General features: G+C 43.1%; 1 protein-coding gene across 1 annotated transcript in view; it reads right to left on the reverse strand.

Annotated features, from left to right (window-relative positions):
* cerk (ceramide kinase) overlaps positions 1–17,955 on the reverse strand; it is a 32,193-nt gene extending 14,238 nt beyond the window's left edge. The window contains exons 1-4 of the mRNA XM_055905872.1: positions 17,502–17,955; positions 1,154–1,276; positions 871–993; positions 48–173 (exon numbers count right to left, since the gene is read on the reverse strand). Coding sequence (XP_055761847.1) covers positions 48–173; positions 871–993; positions 1,154–1,276; positions 17,502–17,676 — 547 coding nt within the window. The 5' untranslated portion in view covers positions 17,677–17,955. The remainder of the gene's footprint in view (positions 1–47; positions 174–870; positions 994–1,153; positions 1,277–17,501) is intronic.
* Positions 17,956–21,543: the final 3,588 nt, after the last annotated feature.

The following is a 21,543-nucleotide window of genomic DNA, read 5'->3' on the forward strand; positions in this document are numbered from 1 at the left end:
TCATTTTTTATTTAAATGTTAATTTAGGCCCTCTGACAGGAACTCACCGATCACGTCGGTGGAGATGGAGGCTCGGGAGAAGAGTGGGGCTACTCTCTGCTCGTAAATCCACTTCCCGCGTTGTTTTCCACTGTAGGGATTGATGTACACTAGCAAGCGTTTCGGTCGGATGCCTGCAAAGTGAAGGAGAGCCTGTTTGGTCATTAAAAATGGAGGACTCAACATTTAGTTTAATGGACGGTAGAGTGTGACTGTCTGACAACTTCATGAAGTTTCATTAACCAACAAAACTTTACAGAAATGCTCCGTTATCAAACTGACATCCTCTGACTGATTCTCTTAACGTTCTCCAGAATAAATTGTTGGGAGACTGAAGGCTGGATGAGCAAAAAGCATTGGTAAGGTACTTCTTGGTAAGATGCTAAACAGTGTATTAATGTGAGTATGTTTTGTTATGGTGTTTGACTGTTTGTTTGATGGTGGGAAAAGGGGGTAACAAGACAAGTTGCCCATGGGCCTACATTACCCGTAGGAATACTTTGTCTAAGTACCCTAGTTAGAACTGGGTGGACCTCCCACTGTATTTTATTGGTTAGTTAGCTAGCGGTTATTGAAGCAGGTAAGTCTAGCTTAGGGGTGTTTTTGGATATTTATTATTTATTTCCTTGGGTCCAGCTCAGCCCCTCTCCACCCCATTACCGTGTGTTTAAACAATAAACCATTTGAGTTTGACGGTAAATTTAAGTTGTCTGTGTTTTTTTGTTTTCACTGTTATAATTTGCATGAGTTATGTTACGGGTCTTGTTTCCATCCCCCCCTAGACTGCAGGGCCAAAGAGACTCGTAACAGTCTGCATTGAAAAGGACATACTGAGTAGTGAGAGCTGGTTGTTGATCGTCTGGACCCACTGTTGACGCTGTGCCTCGTCTAAGCAATGGAAGATGATGTCTTTACACCGCCAGCAGTGATGTTTGGTCCTCTCCGTGTAGGACACTATATTTACAAAAAGAGAGAGCGAGCAAAGACAGACTGAAAAGTCAAGAAGGGTACTACCGTTCCAACGAATTCATGGCTTGTTAGGGTAGATTAAACAAAACAAAAGATGTCTGCCTCCACAAACCATCCCATGCCAGATGATGTATCCCTCCCCTACCTGTAAATGCATACGGATATAACAGAACTTTATGCTTCCTTCCACCATCTTTGTTTGTTTGGTCTTCCTCTTCAGTCTCTCTGGCACCAACTATCTCTGACACCAGGAGAAAATGGTGGTCTGCTGTAAACATTAAGAAACAACACAGAACAACAGTTAAGTACCCCATAATAGCACAGCAATTACACAAAGGACAGATTGACCTGCGGTCAGGATTTAGAATTCAACAATAGATTTGATATCAAAAAAGGCAAAAATAACCTGAGGTTAAATTTACTTGAATGGGGTCATATTAGGGTCATATTTCCCAGTGGTTGCATGAATGAAATCAAGGAACATTATGTCTTGGGGACCATGTGAATGCTTGGAATGAGCCTTCCTGTTTTGTTGACTTTCCTATTAACAGGCTGTGGGCACTACAGCTTGCATCACCGTATGCCAGTAAACATCTCATGTGACTGTGCCACACTGGGATTAGGGTGACAGTATCAGAGTCGTTATGGCTTTGTTCAAGGGAGTGGAGGGTTCAGACCAGCCACAAGGTGACGTTAATGATCTACCTCATAGTCATATACAGTAACCATCTAACGTTGACATTCAGTACCAGTCAAAAGTTTGGACACACCTACTCCATTCATGGGTTTCTTTATTTTCTACATTGTAGAATAATAGTGAAGACATCAAAACTATGAAATAACACATGAAATCATGTAGTAAACAAAAAAGTGTTAAACAAATCAAAATATATTTTACGTTTGAGATTCTTCAAAGTAGACACCCTTTGCCTTTGACAGCTTTGCACACTTGGCATTCTCTCATGAGGTAGTCACCTGGAATGCATTTCAATTAACAGTTGTGCCTTCTTAAAAGTTAATTTGTGGAATTTCTTTCCTTCTTAATGCGTTTGAGCCAATCAGTTGTGTTGTGACAAGGTAGGGGTGGTATACAGAAGATAGCTCTATTTGGTAAAAGACCAAGTCCATATTATGACAATAACAGCTCAAATAAGCAAAGAGAAATGACAGTCCCTCATTACTTTAAGACATGAAGGTCAATCAATAAAGGAACATTTCAAGAACTTTGAAAGTTTCTTCAAGTGCAGTTGCAAAAACCATCAAGCGCTATGATGAAACTGGTTCTCATGAGGACTGCCACAGGAATAGAAGACCCAGAGTTACCTCTGCTGCAGAGGATAAGTTGCTTTGCAAAGTTCAAGTAACAGACATCTCAACATCAACTGTTCAGAGGAGACTGTGTGAATCAGGCCTCCATGGTCGACTTGCTTGGGCCAAGAAACACGAGCAATGGACATCAGACCGGTGAAAATCTGTCCTTTGGTCTGATCAGTCCAAATTTGAGATTTTTAGTTCCAACCGCTGTGTCTTTGTGAGACGCAGAGCAGGTGAACGGATGATCTCGGCATGTGTGGTTCCCACCGTGAAGCATGGAGGTGGTGGTGTGATGGTGCTTTGCTGGTGACACTGTCTGTGATTTATTTTGAATTCAAGGCACACTTAACCAGCATGGCTACCACAGCATTCTGCAGCCATCTGGTTTGCGCTTAGTGGGACTATCATTTGTTTTTTAACAGGACAAGGACCCAACACACCTCCAGGCTGTGTAAGGGTTATTTGACCAAAAAGGAGAGTGATGGAGTGCTGCATCAGATGACCTGGTCTCCACAAATCACCCGATCTCAACTTGAGATGGTTTGGGATGAGTTGGACCACAGAGCGAAGGAAAAGCAGCCGACAAGTGCTCAGCATATGTGGGAACTCCTTCAAGACTGTTGGCGAAGCATTACAGGTGAAGCTGGTTGAGAGAATGCCAAGAGTGTGCAAAGCTGTCATCAAGGCAAAAGGTTGCTACTTTGAAGAATCTAAAATAAAATATATTTTGATTTGTGATATTTCATAGTTTTGATGTCTTCAATATTATTCTACAAATGTAGAAAAAAAGTAAAAAGAAAAGAAAAACCCTTGAATGAGTAGGTGTCCAAACATTTGACTGGTACTGTCATAAACGTCTAGGTCTACAGCCTAACCTGCATCATGACGAAAGCCACTTTTTGATTATGAAAATGATAGAGGGCAGCACGAACAACACTTGAAAAATGATCACTCATAATATGAGCTGCTCCTCATACACACTGCAGCAGTGTACCCCAACTGGTGGCCCTAGGGCCGAATTTGGCTCGCATGTGATTTTATTTGGCCCCCCAAGTTGACCCCCCCCCTGAACCTGTGTTTAATTTATTCAAAGGAATCCCATGCATAACAGAGTGATATGTGATCGTATAGAAATGTAAGCAAGGTACGAAATCATTGTTTTAGTCAAATGTTATATCTGTTTGAGCTTCTTGCAGTCAATTTGCAGTTTAAAATGATTTGGAAATATGTTCCGGGCCCCCTGACCATCCTCTCAAGAATCTAGTTGATGATCCCTGCCCTATAGGCATGTGTGTTGTACCTTTTAGTGTTGTGACATGGACAGTCAGCCAACTTACACACACTCGGTCAAGCATAACCATTGGTTCTATATTTAGTCATATTAACACATATTATTGTCGACATAAAGAATAATGGATCTTTGGAAACATTCCAGTACTGGAAATGCTAAACAATGACAACGGCGGTATTCCTTGTATATTCTCCAGTATATTAGCGACAGTATATCCACAGAAGGGGTTATTCTTTCGACACATGTGGACTCTGTCCGATTAGTGATAGCAGAGAGATGGGACGGGTGACTCCAGGTTTACAGCCCGTCATAATCATAAGGTCTTGGGCTTAATCTGTTTTATCACTGTGACGCTATGGGCGTATGACATGACGGAATAAACCAAACTGATTCACTCCAATAAAAATATTAAATACGTTGATGAAACACTGGGTAAGTGGAAGTTCACTGGCACAACGACTGACATGCCAACGGACCCAAAGTTGCTCTGCCTTCACATGGCATAACGCCTAAAAACAAAAAATCTGGTCAGCAAGAAACTGTCAATGCGAGGAAAGTGAACTACAGTGTCATGTGTACATTGCCGGGCCTCGGCCATCTGCGGCCGGGCCTCGGCCATCTGCGGCCGGGCCTCGGCCATCTGCGGCCGGGCCTCGGCCATCTGCGGCCGGGCCTCGGCCATCTGCGGCCGGGCCTCGGCCATCTGCGGCCGGGCCTCGGCCATCTGCGGCCGGGCCTCGGCCATCTGCGGCCGGGCCTCGGCCATCTGCGGCCGGGCCTCGGCCATCTGCGGCCGGGCCTCGGCCATCTGCGGCCGGGCCTCGGCCATCTGCGACCGGGCCTCGGCCATCTGCGACCGGGCCTCGGCCATCTGCGGCCGGCTCTTCCTCTTTAAGATACGTCAGTATTAGGAGCTGATGATTATAGAGCAAACCCAATTTGCATAAGCCTCTTAAGCCGGTGGCTAACTAAGCACTGCCTTGAATCACTGGCTTGAACAGCTGACTCACCTACCACGCTGAAAACCCAAACCAATTACTGTTGCCGGACAGTATGTGACCTGACCTGGCAGTGTGACACAGGTTAGAAAACACAGGAGCTTTTTCCACACACTGCTCACTGGTCTGGCACATCTATAACCAAGAGAAGTTGTCTAACAACTACTGTGTATAGAATGCACAGTGCTTCGAGATTGTATTGACAACATGACCTAACTGGGACCCGAGAGTTTTTAATAGTCAGGTCATATGGTCAGGAAAAACAACTCGGTCCTAACGTGTACAGTCAGATCTCACCAAGGAAAGAAGTGTGAATATTATCTCGTAATATCAGGCTTATACAAACACCCCAAAGGGGGAATTAGCAGTCCTCCAGCTACAATGAAAATATATTTTAAAGAATCTATAGAGAGGTGAGCTGCGTAAAGCAAAGCATGGGTTTTTTATAAAGTACTTAGTCGGCAGTTTTTAACCTCAAACCCATTGCTACTTGGCCTGATAATGGAATAGTACAATTTCTAAATGATAACATTCCTAAGTTCCACCATGTCACCTCGCTCCTCCACACACTCCACTGGCTTCCAGTCAAACCTTGAATCATCTTCAAGACCCTGGTGGTTGCCTACGGAGCAGCAACGGGAACTGCACCTCCATACCTCCAGGCTATGCTCAAACCCTACATTCCAACTCGAGAACTCTGTTCCGCCCCCTTAGGTCTCTTGGCCCTCTGTCCAATAGTGGAATAAGGCAAGCTTCCCCTAAAGTCAGGACAGCGGGGTCCCTGCCCATCTTTTGAAAACTTCTGAAAGCCTACCTCTTTGAAGAGTATCTTAAATAACCTTCACGGAGCCCCCAGCCACCCCTCCCAAAAAAAGGCACTTCTCTTTTCCCACTTGCATTGACTTTGCTGATAAATACCTTGTTGAGGGAAAACGCACATGATACAATTGTGATACATGATACAGCTGTCTCACCTAGCTATTTCAAGATGAATGCACTAACTGTCAGTCGCTCTGGAGAAGAGCGTCTGCTACATGAATCAAACGTAATGTAAATTAGGGTTGTGGTGGTCATGAGATTTTGTCAGCTGGGGATTGTCACGCAAATAACTGCCGGTCTCTCGGTAATTGACCGTTAATGAATTAATGAACATTAAGATTAATTCATCTCCCGGCTTCCACACATAGCCTGATGCAGACCTTTGGAACATCTACATTTGAAAAAAGTTGATAAAACCCATTTAATATAGCCCTTTATTCCCAAACTGGGGCACCTAACCCCAGGGGTATACGCAATGACTATAAAATGGGGGTACACCAAAGAAAAATGTGATTCACATTTTCAAACAGTCCATTTAGATTTTCCAACGTGGCTTTACATTTGGGTGATGTTTTTCTCTCTCGCTTGAGTAGCCTCGTTTCACCGCCCCAAATAAAATGTAACCATCTAGTGTTCAGGGAATTAACAAGACAATTTCAAATACAGGTAGCCTAGTCAAATAATTAACATCCAATCACATGAACCACTACTCTCTCGCTGGAATTCCACTTATGGTCCGTATGTGGCCAAACGTAGCTGCTGCTCATTCAGTTTGCTCGGAAATGTATGAATTATTTCAAAAAGTAAGGCCCGCGTCCTTAGAGACACATACCAGCTCTACTGGTAATACTGCTACTACCAGCAGTACTACACCTGCACCTGTCAAAGACAAGTTGTTCTGCTTCCACGAGCACATCCAATGCTAGCATCAGTAATTCTACATTTGTTGCTAGCACAGCTAGCATGGACACTGACAGTTGTGAATCTGATGCACCCGAAGAGCTACTGCCCCCTTACCGAACAGCACAGGGACGTTGGACCATCGAAGAGGAGCAAATATGATGAGAACTACATTGATTTGGGGTTCACTTATATTGGGAGTAGTGCCTTTCCTCAGCCAGTGTGTTATATGTGCAAAAATACTCACAACTCGATGAAACCTTCACTCTTGTGCAGACATTTAGAATCCTGCCAATTTGAAAAATAAGCCACGGGAGTTTGAGTGGGAATTAATACGACGTTCGAGTAGTAAAACATGTATAAAAGCAATAGATCCCATTAATAAGAAGGGGCTAGAAGCATCTTATATGGCGAGCTACCGAGTGGCAAGGACAGGCAAGCCCCATACTATTGTGGAGGATTTAATTCTTCCTGCTGCCGCGGATGTGGCTGGGACAATGCTGGGGGAAAAGGCCCACAAAAACTATACAATGACTTCAGAAAACAACACTGTTTCACGATGCATCAGTGACATGGCAGGAGATGTTTTGAAACAGTTACTGCTTCGAATACAAGCCATTGAATTATATGCGTTACAGCTGGATGAGTCAGAGGTGGCAGGCCTGGCACATGTTCGTTAAGTTTATGGGGGGTCAATTAATGAAGACACCCTCTTCTGCAAACCACTGGAAACCAGGACAACAGGAGATTATATTTTTTAAGTATTGAACAGCTTTGTGACATCAAATGGACTTTGGTGGTCAAGATGTGTTGGGATCTGTACTGATGGCGCAAAAGCCATGACAGGGAGACATAGTGGAGTGGTAACGCGTGTGCAAGCAGTTGCTCCTGACGCTACTTGGGTACACTGCAGCATCCACCGAGAGGCTCTTGCTGCCAAGGGAATGCCTGACACTACAGTGAAAATGGTTAACTTTGTTAAAGCAAGGCCTCTGAACGCTCGTGTATTTTCTGCATTATGCAATGATATGGGCAGCGAACATGTAAAGCTTTTACAACATACAGAAGTGCGCTGGTTATCAAGGGGCAAAGTATTGACAATTTTTTTTAAAATTGAGAGACAAGCTTAAAGTTTTCTTTACTGATCATAATTTTCTTTCGCTTGCATGATGACGAGTTTCTCACACGACTGGCCTATCTTTTTTCCTCCTCGCCTGAATGATCTGAATCTAGGATTACAGGGACTCTCCGCAACTATATTCCATGTGCGGGACATAATTGAGGCTTTGATTAAAAAGTAGGAGCTCTTCCCTGTCTGGACAACACACAGGTCTTTCCATCATTGTATGATTTTTTGTGTGCAAATGAACTCAAGCTTACGGACAATGTCAAACGTGATATAGCGAAGCACCTGAGTGACTTGGGTGCGCAATTACGCAGGTACTTTCCCGAAACGAACCACACAAACAACTGGATTCGTTATCCCTTTCATGCCCTGCCTACAGTCCACTTACCGATATCTGAACAAGAGAGCCTCTTCGAAATTGCAACAAGCAGTTTTGTGAAAATTGAATTTAATCAAATGCCACCGCCAGATTTCTGGATAGAGTGGCGCTCAGAGTATCCTGCCTTGGCAAATCGCGCTGTTAAGACACTGATGCCTTTTGCAACCACGTACCTATGTAAGATGGCTAAATAAAGAGCAAAATTATTGATTATATTATTATTTGTGCCCTGGTCCTATAAGGGCTCCTTGTCACTTCCCACAAGCCAGGTTGTGACAAAAACTCACACTGATTCTTATATTTAATAAATGTATCGTATAGTGCGTGTGTGGCAGGCTTACAATGATGGCAAAAAACAACATTTGAGAGTGCGCTGACCCTGGTGCTAGTGGGGGTACGCAGCTGGAGGTTTAATGTTTGAAGGGGTCCGGGACTATAAAAGGTTTTGGAACCACTGATCTAAACCATTTTTTTATAGTATAAAGAATACAACTGAACATAGCTGAATAAAATGATATTTTCTCCTAACGATTTCTAAGGAAGTGTGCAAATGCCCATATTCTGTGTTGAGCGGTTTACAAAGAATCAGGTCCTCCTATATACTTAATTTTTAGTTTTTTATGCAACTTTAGTTGGGATACAAAAGTTGGCTATATATTTCGATTTTGAATACATTCAAAGGCAACATGATTCGACTAATGATGATTTGTAAAAAGTTGCATGAAAGGCATAAGATCTGATTTGTTTCTTGTGCAGGCTGCACACATCATTCTCTCACAAGATAATATCCTCGCCAGGCATCGAATAACCCATCGGTATGTGTGGCTGTAATGCCTCGTAAAAAAATCCGTGCTCTTGGGCTGAATATAACATTTATAATTCCCTTCTGCCGGCTGCCGTGCTCCAAAGCACCTCTCACTCACATGGCTCTCTCAGATCTCAATTCTTATTAGCCAATGCCATCACGTGATCGGGTCCTTCTCACAAGCATCTCAGCTAAGAAGTAGGCTACAAGTGAAGACAGACATCGGGGACACAACTGCGCATATCCCTCTTATCGAATTCCAAGGCGCACATTGAAGATGTCAGAAAAACTGTCCACATTTAGCCAACTTTTTGTCAGCCAACAAGATGAGTAGTCCTAACGAACAGCAAAAGCACTAGCCTATGTCAATCTACTATCCCCCATAGTATAAAAGTTGACCTATTCTATTGGTCGACGTGTCCTTCTGTGCCAGAAATAAAATATTGCAAACATGCTCAGGGACAGTTGTGGGATGCGAGAGGTCATTTGGCAGGGCTCTGGCAGTGCTCCTCCTTGCACAAAGGCGGAGGTAGCGGTCCTGCTGCTGGGTTGTTGCCCTCCTATGGCCTCCTCCACGTCTCCTGATGTACTGGCCTGTCTCCTGGTAGCGCCTCCGTGCTCTGGACACTACGCTGACAGACACAGCAAACCTTTTTGCCACAGCTCGCATTGATGTGCCATCCTGGATGAGCTGCACTACCTGAGCCACTTGTGTGGGTTGTAGACTCCGTCTCATGCTACCACTAGAGTGAAAGCACCGCCAGCATTCAAAAGTGACCAAAACATCAGCCAGGAAGCATAGGAACTGAGAAGTGGTCTGTGGTCACCACCTGCAGAACCACTCCTTTATTGGGGGTGTCTTGCTAATTGCCTATAATTTCCACCTGTTGTCTATTCCATTTGCACAATAGCATGTGAAATTTATTCTCAATCAGTGTTGCTTCTTAAGTGGACAGTTTGATTTCACAGAAGTGTGATTGACTTGGAGTTACATTGTGTTGTTTAAGTGTTCCCTTTATTTTTTTTAGCAGTGTATAATAAACTTTGCCCGGAGTCTCCCATAATGTAGTCAGGTGGCATTCTGACAGACAGGATTCCTGCTCTGTACTGTATGCACAAACAGTACATATTGTATTGTTTTGGATTCTCCTTCACGCTCCAGATCTACCCCTATACAAATAGGCCAAGAGGCCAAACTCACGCTAAAATAAGTTTCCTGTAAGCGATTTTGAACCAGCTAACCCTCCAACAATCCTAATCATAACCACTGTGGGAAAATGACAACATGCAGTCATTCTAAAATTCCCATTAGTGGATCCTACTTCCTGTAGCTACCCTGAGGTCATGGAAAGGCAATATATGCGCAGCTGTACTGCACAGGATCAATGTTAATTTACTATATTGACTCAGTCATAAGTAAAGATCTGGAGGGGAGGATGACGTAGCAGGGCCTACTATGATTTTAATACGGCAGTGGCTCTCTCCCTCACTACTGTACTGTGCTCTCAACAGTATTGTGCTGGACAATACTGTACTTTCCAAACATACCATGATACACTATATATACAAAAGTATGTGGGCACCCCTTCAAATTAGTGGATTAGGCTATTTCAGCTACACCTGTTGCTGAAAGGTGTACATAAAAAAAAAATATGCGTACAGCCATGTAATCTCCATAGACAAACACTGGCAGTATAATAGCCTTCCTTAAGAGCTCAGTGAATTTCAACGTGACAGTGAAGGTGGCATCCTTCACCGTCATAGTATGCCACCTTTACAAAAAGTCACTTCATAAAATGTCTGCCCTGGTCAACTGTATGTGCTGTTATTGTGAAGTAGCAAAGTCTAGGAGCAACAACTGCTCAGCCGCGAAGTGGAAGGCCACACAAGCTCACAGAACGGGACCGCTGAAGCGCGTAAAACTCTTCAGTTGCAACACTCACTACCAAGTTCCAAACTGCCAATGGAAGCAACGTCAGCACAAGAACTGTTAATTGGTAGCTTCATGAAATGGGTTTCCATGGCCAAGCAGCAGCACGTGATCACCATGCACAATGCCAAACGTTGGCTGGAGTGGTGTAAAGCTCATCCCCATTGGACTCTGGAGCAGTGGAAACACGTTCACTGGAGTGATGAATCACGCTTCACCACCTGGCAGTCCGACAGACAAATCTGGGTTTGGCGGATGCCAGGAGAACACTACCTACCCCAATGCAGTGCCAACTGTAAAGTTTGCTGTAGGAAGAATAATGGTCTGGGGCTGTTTTTCATGGTTTGGGCTAGGCCCCTTAGTTCCGGTGAAGGGAAATCTGAACGCTACAGTATACAATGACATTCTAGACGATTCTGTGGTTTAAACTTTGCCTTCTATGATTATTTCCCAACAATGTATTTATTTTTATTTAACGAGACAAGCCAGTTAAGAACAAATTCATATTTACAATGACTGCCTACCAAAAGGCCTCCTGCAGGGACGGGGGCTGGGATAAAAAAATAATCATATAAATATAAATAAAATCGACAAAACACACGTCACGACAAGAGACAACACTACATAAAGAGAGACCTAAAACAACAACATAGCAAGGCAGCAACACAACATGGTAGCAACACAACATGGTACAAGCATTATTATTGGGCACAGACAACAGCACAAAGGGCAAGAAGGTAGAGACAACAATATATCATGCAAAGCAGCCACAACTGTCAGTAAGAGTGTCCATGATTGAGTCTTTGAATGAAGAGATTGAGATGAAACTGTCCAGTTTGAGTGTTTGTTGCAGCTCGTTCCAGTCGCTAGCTGCAGCGAACTGAAAAGAGGAGCGACCAAGGGATGCGTGTAGATATCTCAGATAAGGGGGACTGAAGCCTAAGAGGGTTTTATAAATAAGCATCAACCAGTGGGTCTTGCGACGGGTATACAGAGACGACCAGTTTACAGAAGAGGATAGAGTGCAGTGATGTGTCCTATAAAGGAGCATTGGTGGCAAATCTGATGGCCAAATGGTAAAGAACATCTAGCCACTCGAGAGCACCCTTACCTGCGATCGATAAATTATGTCTCCGTAATCTAGCATGGGTAGGATGGTCATCTGAATTAGGGTTAGTTTGGCAGCTGGGGTGAAAGAGGAGCGATTACGATAGAGGAAACAAAGCCTATCCTGCAGCTTTGATATGTGCTGAGGGAACAGTGTACAGTCTAGCCATACACCACTTGTATGAGGTGACTACCTCAAGCTCTAAACCCTCAGGAGGTAGTAATCACACCTGTGGGGAGAGGGGCATTCTTCTTACCAAACCACATGAGCTTTGTTTTGGAGGTTTTCAGAACAAGGTCAAGGGTAGAGAAAGCTTGATGGACACTAAGAAAGCTTTGTTGTAGAGCATTTAACACAAAATCCAGGGAGGGGCCAGCTGAGTAGAGTTTCATCTGCATATAAATGGATGAGAGAGCTTCCTACTGCATGAGCTATGTGGTTGAGGTAAATTGATAAGAGCGTGAGGCCTAGGATTGAGCCTTGGGGTACTCCCTTGGTGACAGGCAGTGGCTGAGACAGCAGATTCTGATTTTATACACTGCACTCTTTGAGAGAGGTAGTTAGCAAACCAGCCCAAAGACCCCTCAGAAACACCAATACTCCTTAGCCGGCCCACAAGAACAGAATGGTCTACCCTATCAAAAGCTTTGGCAACATCAATCAAAATAGCAGCACAATGTTGCTTAGAATCAAGGGCAATGGTGACATCATTGAGGACCTTTAAGGTTGCAGTGACACATCCATAACCTGAGTGGAAACCAGATTGCATACCAGAGAGAGTACTATAGACATTAAGAAAGTCAGTCAATTGATTATTGACAAGTTTTTTCAACACTTTTGATTAACAGGGCAAAATAGAAATAGGCCTATATCAGTTAGGATCAGCTTAATCTCCCCCTTTAAATAACGGACGAACCGTGGCTGCCTTCCAAGCAATGGGAACCTCACCAGAAAGGAAAGACAGGTTAGAAAGGTCGGAGATAGGCTTGGCAATGATAGGGGCAGCGACCTTATAGAAGAAAGGGTGTAAAACATCTGACCCAGATGTTTATTGGGGGTCAAGTTTAAGGAGCTCCTTTTGCACCTCGGACTTAGTGACTGCCTGCAGGGAAAGACTTTGTAGAGGAGCAGGGGAAAAAGAGGGAGAAGCATCAGGGATAGTCGCATTAGAAGGGGTGGGAGATGAGGAAATGTTGGACGGGCAAGGAGGCATGGCTGAATCAAATAGGGATCCTGACTTAATGAAGTGGTGATTAAAGAGCTCAGCCATGTGTATCTTGCCAGTAACAACCACAACATCAACTTTAAGGGACGTGGGTAGCTGTGAGGAGAAGGGTTTATTCTCCAGGTCTTTAACCGGTTTCCAGAACTTCTTGGGGTTAGACCCAGAGAGAGAGAAATGCCCCTTAAAGTAACTAACTTTGACCTTCCGGACAGCCTGAGTGCACCTTTTTCTCATTTGCCTCAACGAAAGCCAGTCAGCCTGAGAATGCAAGTGCCGAGCCTTTAGCCAAATGCAATTTGAGGTGGAGTAACTCTGCAAGATCACTGTCGAACCAGGGGCTGAACCTATCTTTAATTCTCATTTTCTTTATGGGGGCGTGTTCGTCAACAATACCACTGAAAACATCAAACGAAGGTCCAAGCGTCTTTGACAGAGGGGATCAAGCTGATTCTATACCATTTTACAGAGGTCAGTTCATTAAGGGAGGCTTGCTCATTGAAGTTTTTTAGCAAGAGTCTATGACAAATCAGGACAGGTCATATCACTGAGCAGCCATTACGAACACAGACTGTAAAACAGTGATCTCTAAGGTCATTACAGAAAACCCCACACTGATACCGATCAGGATAATCTGTGAGGATAACAAAGAAGAGTAGCCTTTTCTGGGTGTTTGGAGTCATACCTTGTGGGATTGGTAATAATCAGAGAAATTTTTAGGGAATCCCATTGCTTTAGGACTTGGTCAGTTGGTTTAAGCATGTCCCAGTTCACGTCACCTAGCAGGACAAATTCAGACTTGGTGTAAGGGGCCAGGAGAGAGCTTAGGGCAGGTAGGGTACAGGCCGGTGTTGATGGAGGACGATAGCACCCAGCAACAGTCAACAAAGAGTGATTTGAAAGTGTAATACTTAAAACCAGCAAATACAGTAAAATACAGACTCTTAGCATTCATATGACACACAATTTTATAAGCTCCTACGAACTTCACGTTGGTGCTCATGGGTCCTTTTCGAAGGAAATGCCCTAATGAGTTATTAGCCAGGTTAACACCCTGACTAACCCGCCCCTTTTTTAGTTCACAGATAAGGACAGTGACCCTTGTTGTCAGTGTGCTAGTCGAGGGTGTGTGTGTGTGTGTGCACGTTTGATATTGCTTCCCATGGGTGAACATTGACCTGAGCGCTTTAGAGGGTTATTAAAGGCCATTTGGTTCCACTTAGAGAAAGGCCAATGGCAGTGCGCAATGTTAAGTGATGATAATCACTCTACTTACTGGTGTAATAGGATGGTAAGGACCTCATTCACTTGGATAAACAAAGCCAGTGAGGCAGAATACAGTGGCAGATTGAATAACACCTACTTACATGTCAGATATTAGTGCTTTAAGTTTATCTTTAAATATAAAGACATTTCATAACCAGAGGGCATTTTTACTAGGATTAAATGTCAGGAATTGTGAAAAACTGAGTTTAAATGTATTTGGCTAAGATAAACAGTTGAAGTCGGAGGTTTACATACACTTAGGATGTAGTCATGAAAACTCGTTTTTCAACCACTCCACAAATTTCCTTTTAACAAACTATAGTTTTGGCAAGTCGGTTAGGACATCTACTTTGTGCATGACAAGTCATTTTTCCAACAATTGTTAACAGACCGATTATTTCACTGTATCACAATTCCAGTGGGTCAGAACCTTACATACACTAAGTTGACTGTGCCTTTAATTTAAACAGCTTGGAAAATTCCAGAGAATTATGTCATGGCTTTAGAAGTTTCTGATAGGCTAATTGACAAAATTTGAGTCAATTGGAGGTTTACCTGTGGATGCATTTCAAGGCCTACCATCAAAATCCGTGCCTCTTTGCTTGACATCAAGGGCAAATTAAAAGAAATCAGCCAAGACCTCAGAATTTTTTGGGGGGGACCTCCACAAGTCTGGTCCATCCTTGGGAGCAATTTCCAAATGCCTGAAGGTACCACATTCATCTGGACAAGCAATAGTACGCAAGTATAAACACCATGGGACCACGCAGCCGTCATACCGCTCAGGAAGGAGACGCATTCTGTCTCCTAGAGATGAACGTACTTTGGCGCGAAAAGTGCAAATCAATCCCAGAACAACAGCAAAGGACCTTGTGAAGATGCTGGAGGAGACGGGTACAAAGAAATCTATATCCAGAGTAAAACGAGTCATATATCGACATAACCTGAAAGGCCGCTGAGCAAGGAAGAAGCCATTGCCCCAAAACCGCCATAAAAAAGCCAGACTACGGTTTACAACTGCACATGGGGACAAAGATCGTACTTTTTGGAGAAATGTTCTCTGGTCTGATGAAACCAAAATAGAACTGTTTGGCCATAATGACCATTGTTATGTTCGGAGGACAAAGGGGGAGGCTTGCAAGCAGAAGAACACCATCCCAAACTTGAAGCACGGGGGTGGCAACATCATGTTGTGGGGGTGCTTTGCTGCAGGAGGGACTGTTGCACTTCACAAAATAGATGGCATCATGGGGATGGAAAATTATGTGGATATATTGAAGCAGCATCACAAGACATCAGTCAGGAAGTTAAAGCTTGGTCGCAAATGGGTCTTCCAAATGGACAATGACCCCAAGCATACTTCCAAAGTTGTGGCAAATAGGCTTAAGGACAACAAAGTCAAGGTATTGGAGTGGCTATCACAAAGCCCTGACCTTAATCCTATAGAAAATGTGTGGACAGAACTGAAAAAGCATGTAGAAGCAAGGAGGCCTATAAACCTGACTCCGTTACACCAGCTCTGTCAGGAGGAATGGGCCAAAATTCACCCAACTTATTGTGGGAAGCTTGTGGAACGCTACCCGGAACATTTGACCCAAGTAAAACTATTTAAAGGCAATGCTGCCGAATACTAATTGAGTGTATGTAAACTTCTGACCCACTGGGACTGTGATGAAAGAAATAAAAGCTGAAATAAATAATTCTCTACTATTATTCTGACATTTCACATTCTTAAAATGAAGTGGTGATCCTAACGGACGTAAGACAGGGAATTTTTACGAGGTTTAAATGTCAGGAACTGTGAAAAACTGAGTTTAAATGTATTTGGCTAAGGTGTATGTAAACTTCCGACTTCAACTGTAGCAGTTGATTTGGTAGGAAAAAGTTTTACATGTTGTTGAATTCAGACAGACCCTTGCTACATGAGACTGACATTATAACAAACACTTCAGTTACCCCTGCATGGTTTTGATAAAAGGCCATATATGGTGAAGGTAACAATTCAATATACAGTGGGGCAAAAAAGTATTTAGTCAGCCACCAATTGTGCAAGTTCTCCTACTTAAAAAGATGAGAGAGGCCTGTAATTTTCATCATAGGTACACTTCAACTATGACAGACAAAATGAGAAAAAAAATCCAGAAAATCTGCACATTTGAGTGGCTTTTTTGTCCCCAGCACAAGGTGCGCCTTTGTAATGATCATGCTGTTTAATCAGCTTCTTGATATGCCACACCTCTCAGATGGATGGATTATCGTGGCAAATGAGAAATGCTCATTAACAGGGATGTAAACACATTTGTGCACAAAATCTGAGAGAAATACGCTTTTTGTGAGTATGGAACATTTCTGGGATCTTTAGGTTCAGCTCATGAAACATGGGACCAACACTTTAAATGTTTCATTTTTGTTCAGTATTTCAGATATGTTCCTGTTTATTGTAAATACCCCACAATTGAACTTGTACAGTGGCATAAAGTACTTTAGTAACAATACTTTAAAGTACAACTTACGTAGTTTTTTGGTGTATCTGTACTTCATTATTTATATTTTTGACAACTTTGACTTTTACTTCACTACATTCCTAAAGAAAATACTGTACTTTTTACGCCATATATATTCCCTGACACCTAAAAGTACTCCATTAAATTTGAATGCTTATCAGGACAGGAAAATTGCCCAATTCAAGGACTTATCAACAGAACATCCCAGGTCATCCCTACTATCTGGCAGTCTCACTAAAGAGAAATGCTTCGTTTGTAAATTATGTCTGAATATTGGAGCGCACTGCTGGCTATCAGTAAATTATAAAAAGAAAATGGTGCCATCTGGTTTGCTTAAATATAAGGACTTTTAAATTATTTTTTACTTTTGGTACTTTAGTATATTTGAGCAAATACATATACTTTAGATACTTAAGTATATTTAAAACCACATACTTTTGGACTTTTACTCAAATAGTATTTGAATGACTTTCACTTTATTTTCTATTAATGCACAGCTGTCAAACTCATTCCATGGAGCGCCAAGTGTTTGCGGGTTTTCGCTTATTTCATTGAGGTCACTAATTAGCAAGGAACTCCCCACACTGCTTGTCTAGAGCTTAATTGAAAAGAAAAACCTGCAGACACTAGACCCTCCAAGTGAATACCCCTGTATTAAGGTATCTTTACTTTTACTCAAGTATGACAATTGGGTACTTTTTCCTAAACTGAATTTGTAATAGCAAAAATAACATATTTGCTGTTACTACGGCTATCCGAATTAACACTGGCCAATGAAACGGCTGGTCTGTCTAAAAACTAGTCCTTATAATAATAGAGTTGCGTGCTTACCATCTTTAGAAATACAATTGAAGCTCGCAGAGCGTTTTCTCCTCGTCTCAATCTCCTTCCAAAATCCCAACATAACGCGGTTCAGAGTCACTTCTACAACCCTGTTCTCGTAAAAAAGTTGCGATGACAATAACGTTGGTTGATTTACCATAATGAAGAATTCACTTATAAGCATTGTAACAATGTGTAGTGTTTACTGTACACAGCACACCGAGGTAAACACGTTGCATAAACTCATAATCGCTCAACAATGTTTTGCTGGCAGGCAAAGCGAGAGAGCGGGCGCGTTCGAGCAGATCATTATTTGTGGTCTAGTCTTTGAGCACGGTTCGATACCTTCTTTCAAAGTGTGTTGTATTATGGTTATAAAAATTGATTTGCGATTACATGTCGACTGGGTGAATGATAAAAATTGTGATTTAGGTCATGCGTTTTTTTATGAAGTCGCTGCAGTTGCTTTTCACCAACTGCACCATGCAGCCACCACCTCCATTGTGGGAGGAACTATTTGTCAATCATTTGGGTGTTTTTGTTTGGCCCATGTGAGTGTGGGCAAATACACTGCTCAAAAAAATAAAGGGAACACTTAAACAACACAATGTAACTCCAAGTCAATCACACTTCTGTGAAATCAAACTGTCCACTTAGGAAGCAACACTGATTGACAATAAATTTCACATGCTGTTGTGCAAATGGAATAGACAAAAGGTGGAAATTATAGGCAATTAGCAAGACACCCCCCAAAACAGGAGTGATTCTGCAGGTGGTGACCACAGACCACTTCTCAGTTCCTATGCTTCCTGGCTGATGTTTTGGTCACTTTGAATGCTGGCGGTGATCTCACTTTAGTGGTAGCATGAGACGGAGTCTACAACCCACACAAGTGGCTCAGGTAGTGCAGTTCATCCAGGATGGCACATCAATGCGAACTGTGGCAAAAAGGTTTGCTGTGTCTGTCAGCGTAGTGTCCAGAGCATGCAGGCGCTACCAGGAGACAGGCCAGTACATCAGGAGACGTGGAGGAGGCCGTAGGAGGGCAACAACCCATCAGCAGGACCGGTACCTCCGCCTTAGTGCAAGGAGGTGCACTGCCAGAGCCCTGCAAAATGACCTCCAGCAGGCCACAAATGTGCTTGTGTCAGCATATGGTCTCACAAGGGGTCTGAGGATCTCATCTCGGTACCTAATGGCAGTCAGGCTACCTCTGGCGAGCACATGGAGGGCTGTGCGGCCCCACAAAGAAATGCCACCCCACACCATGACTGACCTATCGCCAAACCGGTCATGCTGGAGGATGTTGCAGGTAGCAGAACGTTCTCCACGGCGTCTCCAGACTCTGTCACGTCTGTCACATGTGCTCATGTGCTCAGTATGAACCTGCTTTCATCTGTGAAGAGCACAGGGCGCCAGTGGCGAATTTGCCAATCTTGGTGTTCTCTGGCAAATGCCAAACGTCCTGCACGGTGTTGGGCTGTAAGCACAACCCCCACCTGTGGACGTCGGGCCCTCATACCACCCTCATGGAGTCTGTTTCTGACCGTTTGAGCAGACACATGCACATTTGTGGCCTGCTGGAGGTCATTTTGCAGGGCGCTGGCAGTGCACCTCCTTGCACAAAGGCGGAGGTAGCGGTCCTGCTGCTGGGTTGTTGGCCTCCTCCACGTCTCCTGATGTACTGGCCTGTCTCCTGATAGCGCCTGCATGCTCTGGACACTACGCTGACAGACACAGCAAACCTTTTTGCCACAGTTCGCATTGATGTGCCATCCTGGATGAACTGCACTACCTGAGCCACTTGTGTGGGTTGTAGACTCCGTCTCATGCTACCACTAGAGTGAGAGCACCGCCAGCATTCAAAAGTGACCAAAACATCAGCCAGGAAGCATAGGAACTGAGAAGTGGTCTGTGGTCACCACCTGCAGAACCACTCCTTTATTGGGGGTGTCTTGCTAATTGCCTATAATTTCCACCTGTTGTCTATTCCATTTGCACAACAGCATGTGAAATTTATTCTCAATCAGTGTTGCTTCCTAAGTGGACAGTTTGATTCACAGAAGTGTGATTGACTTGGAGTTACATTGTGTTGTTTAAGTTTTCCCTTTATTTTTTTGAGCAGTGTACATGACTGAAACAGGAAGCAACTTTGCAACATTTTAACGCTACAGGGGATACAAATGAAATGTGATTTGAAACCTCTCTCTAACAAATTAATTATACACACGTTATGTTTCCAGTTTGAGTGTGTGATATGGGTGAATAGTAAAGTTTATTTTGACATTTATACAGACAAATGTATATTTATTATGTTGACAATGCCATGTTCATCTGAGCTTTACTGTGAAAACCACCACAGTGTCTGACTTTTGGCTGTGGCAGATAGACCTCCCCTGATTTTACTCCTCGACTTTCATCTTGAGTCGGTTGCTTTCACCTTATTGCTAAACCTCCCATGCAGTTGACATGTAGGCACAAGTCAGAAATGTCTAATCCCCATAATGCAACACACCTTGAAAGACTTGAGAAAAGTGATCCAGTTGAACGCGCCCAATGTCAAATACTATAGCCAAAGATTTCAACAACTAAAACTAACCCAAGATAGACCAGAGCCTGTCGTTTTCAATGGGAACAAATTTGTAGTGTTGGAAAATGTACCGTATTGTCATATTTGAGTAAAAGTAAAGATACCTTTATGACTCAAGTAAAAGTGAGAGACTCAGTAAAATAGTACTTGAGTGAAAGTAAAACATGTATTTGGTTTTAAATATACTTATGTGTCAAAAGTGAAAGTACAAATCATTTCAATTTCCTTAAATTAAGCTAACTAGACAGCACTATGTTCTTGTTTTTTTTTAATTTACAGATAGCGAACACTCAGACATAATTCACAAATGAAGCAAGCATGTGTGTTTAGTGAGTCCACCAGATCAGAGGCAGTAGTGATGACCAGGGATTTTTTTCTTGATAAATGCATAAATTGAACCTTTTCCTGTCCTGCTAAGGCTAAGCATTCAAAATATAATCAGTACTTTTGGGTGTCAGGGAAAATGTATGGAGTAAAATGTACCTTATTTTTTTTAGGAATGTAGTTAAGTAAAACTTAACTACATTCTTCAATAGCAAAGTACAGATACCCCCAAAAACAACTTAAGGAGTACTTTAAAGTGTTTTTAATTAAGTATTTTACACCACTGCAAATGAGTCAAAGTGGGCAGAACAAGGTGGGCAGAGCCAAGCACGAGCTAGCGAGATCTTATTGGTGCGTTCTACCATGTATTTGCATATTTCCGTTAGGAAACGCCTACTGTGAGGTGCTGGTGTGCAATAACAAAATTCGCCCTTGCACCCCTAAACATTTTTTTTTTTTTTTTACCTTTGTGAAGGGTAAAATCTACAAAAACTTAGTCCACTGTTTGTAACGGATTTTAGTTTTGGGAAATCTATATTGCTCAGTGGGGATTTTAGCTTGTAAATGTTGGTGGGGCAAACTCCCCAAAAACATTTCAGATGCATGCCAGCAAAGCCACAACACTACATTACTTTTCATTCATTCATTCATTCATTCATTGCATTATATCCAGCAGCATACCACCCTGCATACCACTGCTGGCTTGCTTCTGAAGCTAAGCAGGATTGGTCCTGGTCAGTCCCTGGATGGGAGACCAGATGCTGCTGGAAGTGGTGTTGGAGGGCTAGTAGGAGGCACTCTTTCCTCTGGTCTAAAACATAGACCAATGCCCCAGGGCAGTGATTGGGGACACTGCCCTGTGTAGGGACGTCTTTCGGATGGGACGTTAAACGAGTGTCCTGACTCTCTGAGGTCATTAAAGATCCCATGGCACTTATCGTAAGAGTAGGGGTGTTAACCCCGGTGTCCTGGCTAAATTCCCAAACCGGCCCTCAAACCATCACGGTCACCTAATAATCCCCAGTTTACAATTGGCTCATTCATCCCCCTCCTCTACCCTGTAACTATTCCCCAGGTCGTTGCTGCAAATGAGAACGTGTTCTCAGTCAACTTACCTGGTAAAATAATGGATAAATA

Source organism: Salvelinus fontinalis, chromosome 39, assembly GCF_029448725.1.
Source record: "Salvelinus fontinalis isolate EN_2023a chromosome 39, ASM2944872v1, whole genome shotgun sequence".
Taxonomy (NCBI): Eukaryota; Metazoa; Chordata; class Actinopteri; order Salmoniformes; family Salmonidae; genus Salvelinus; species Salvelinus fontinalis.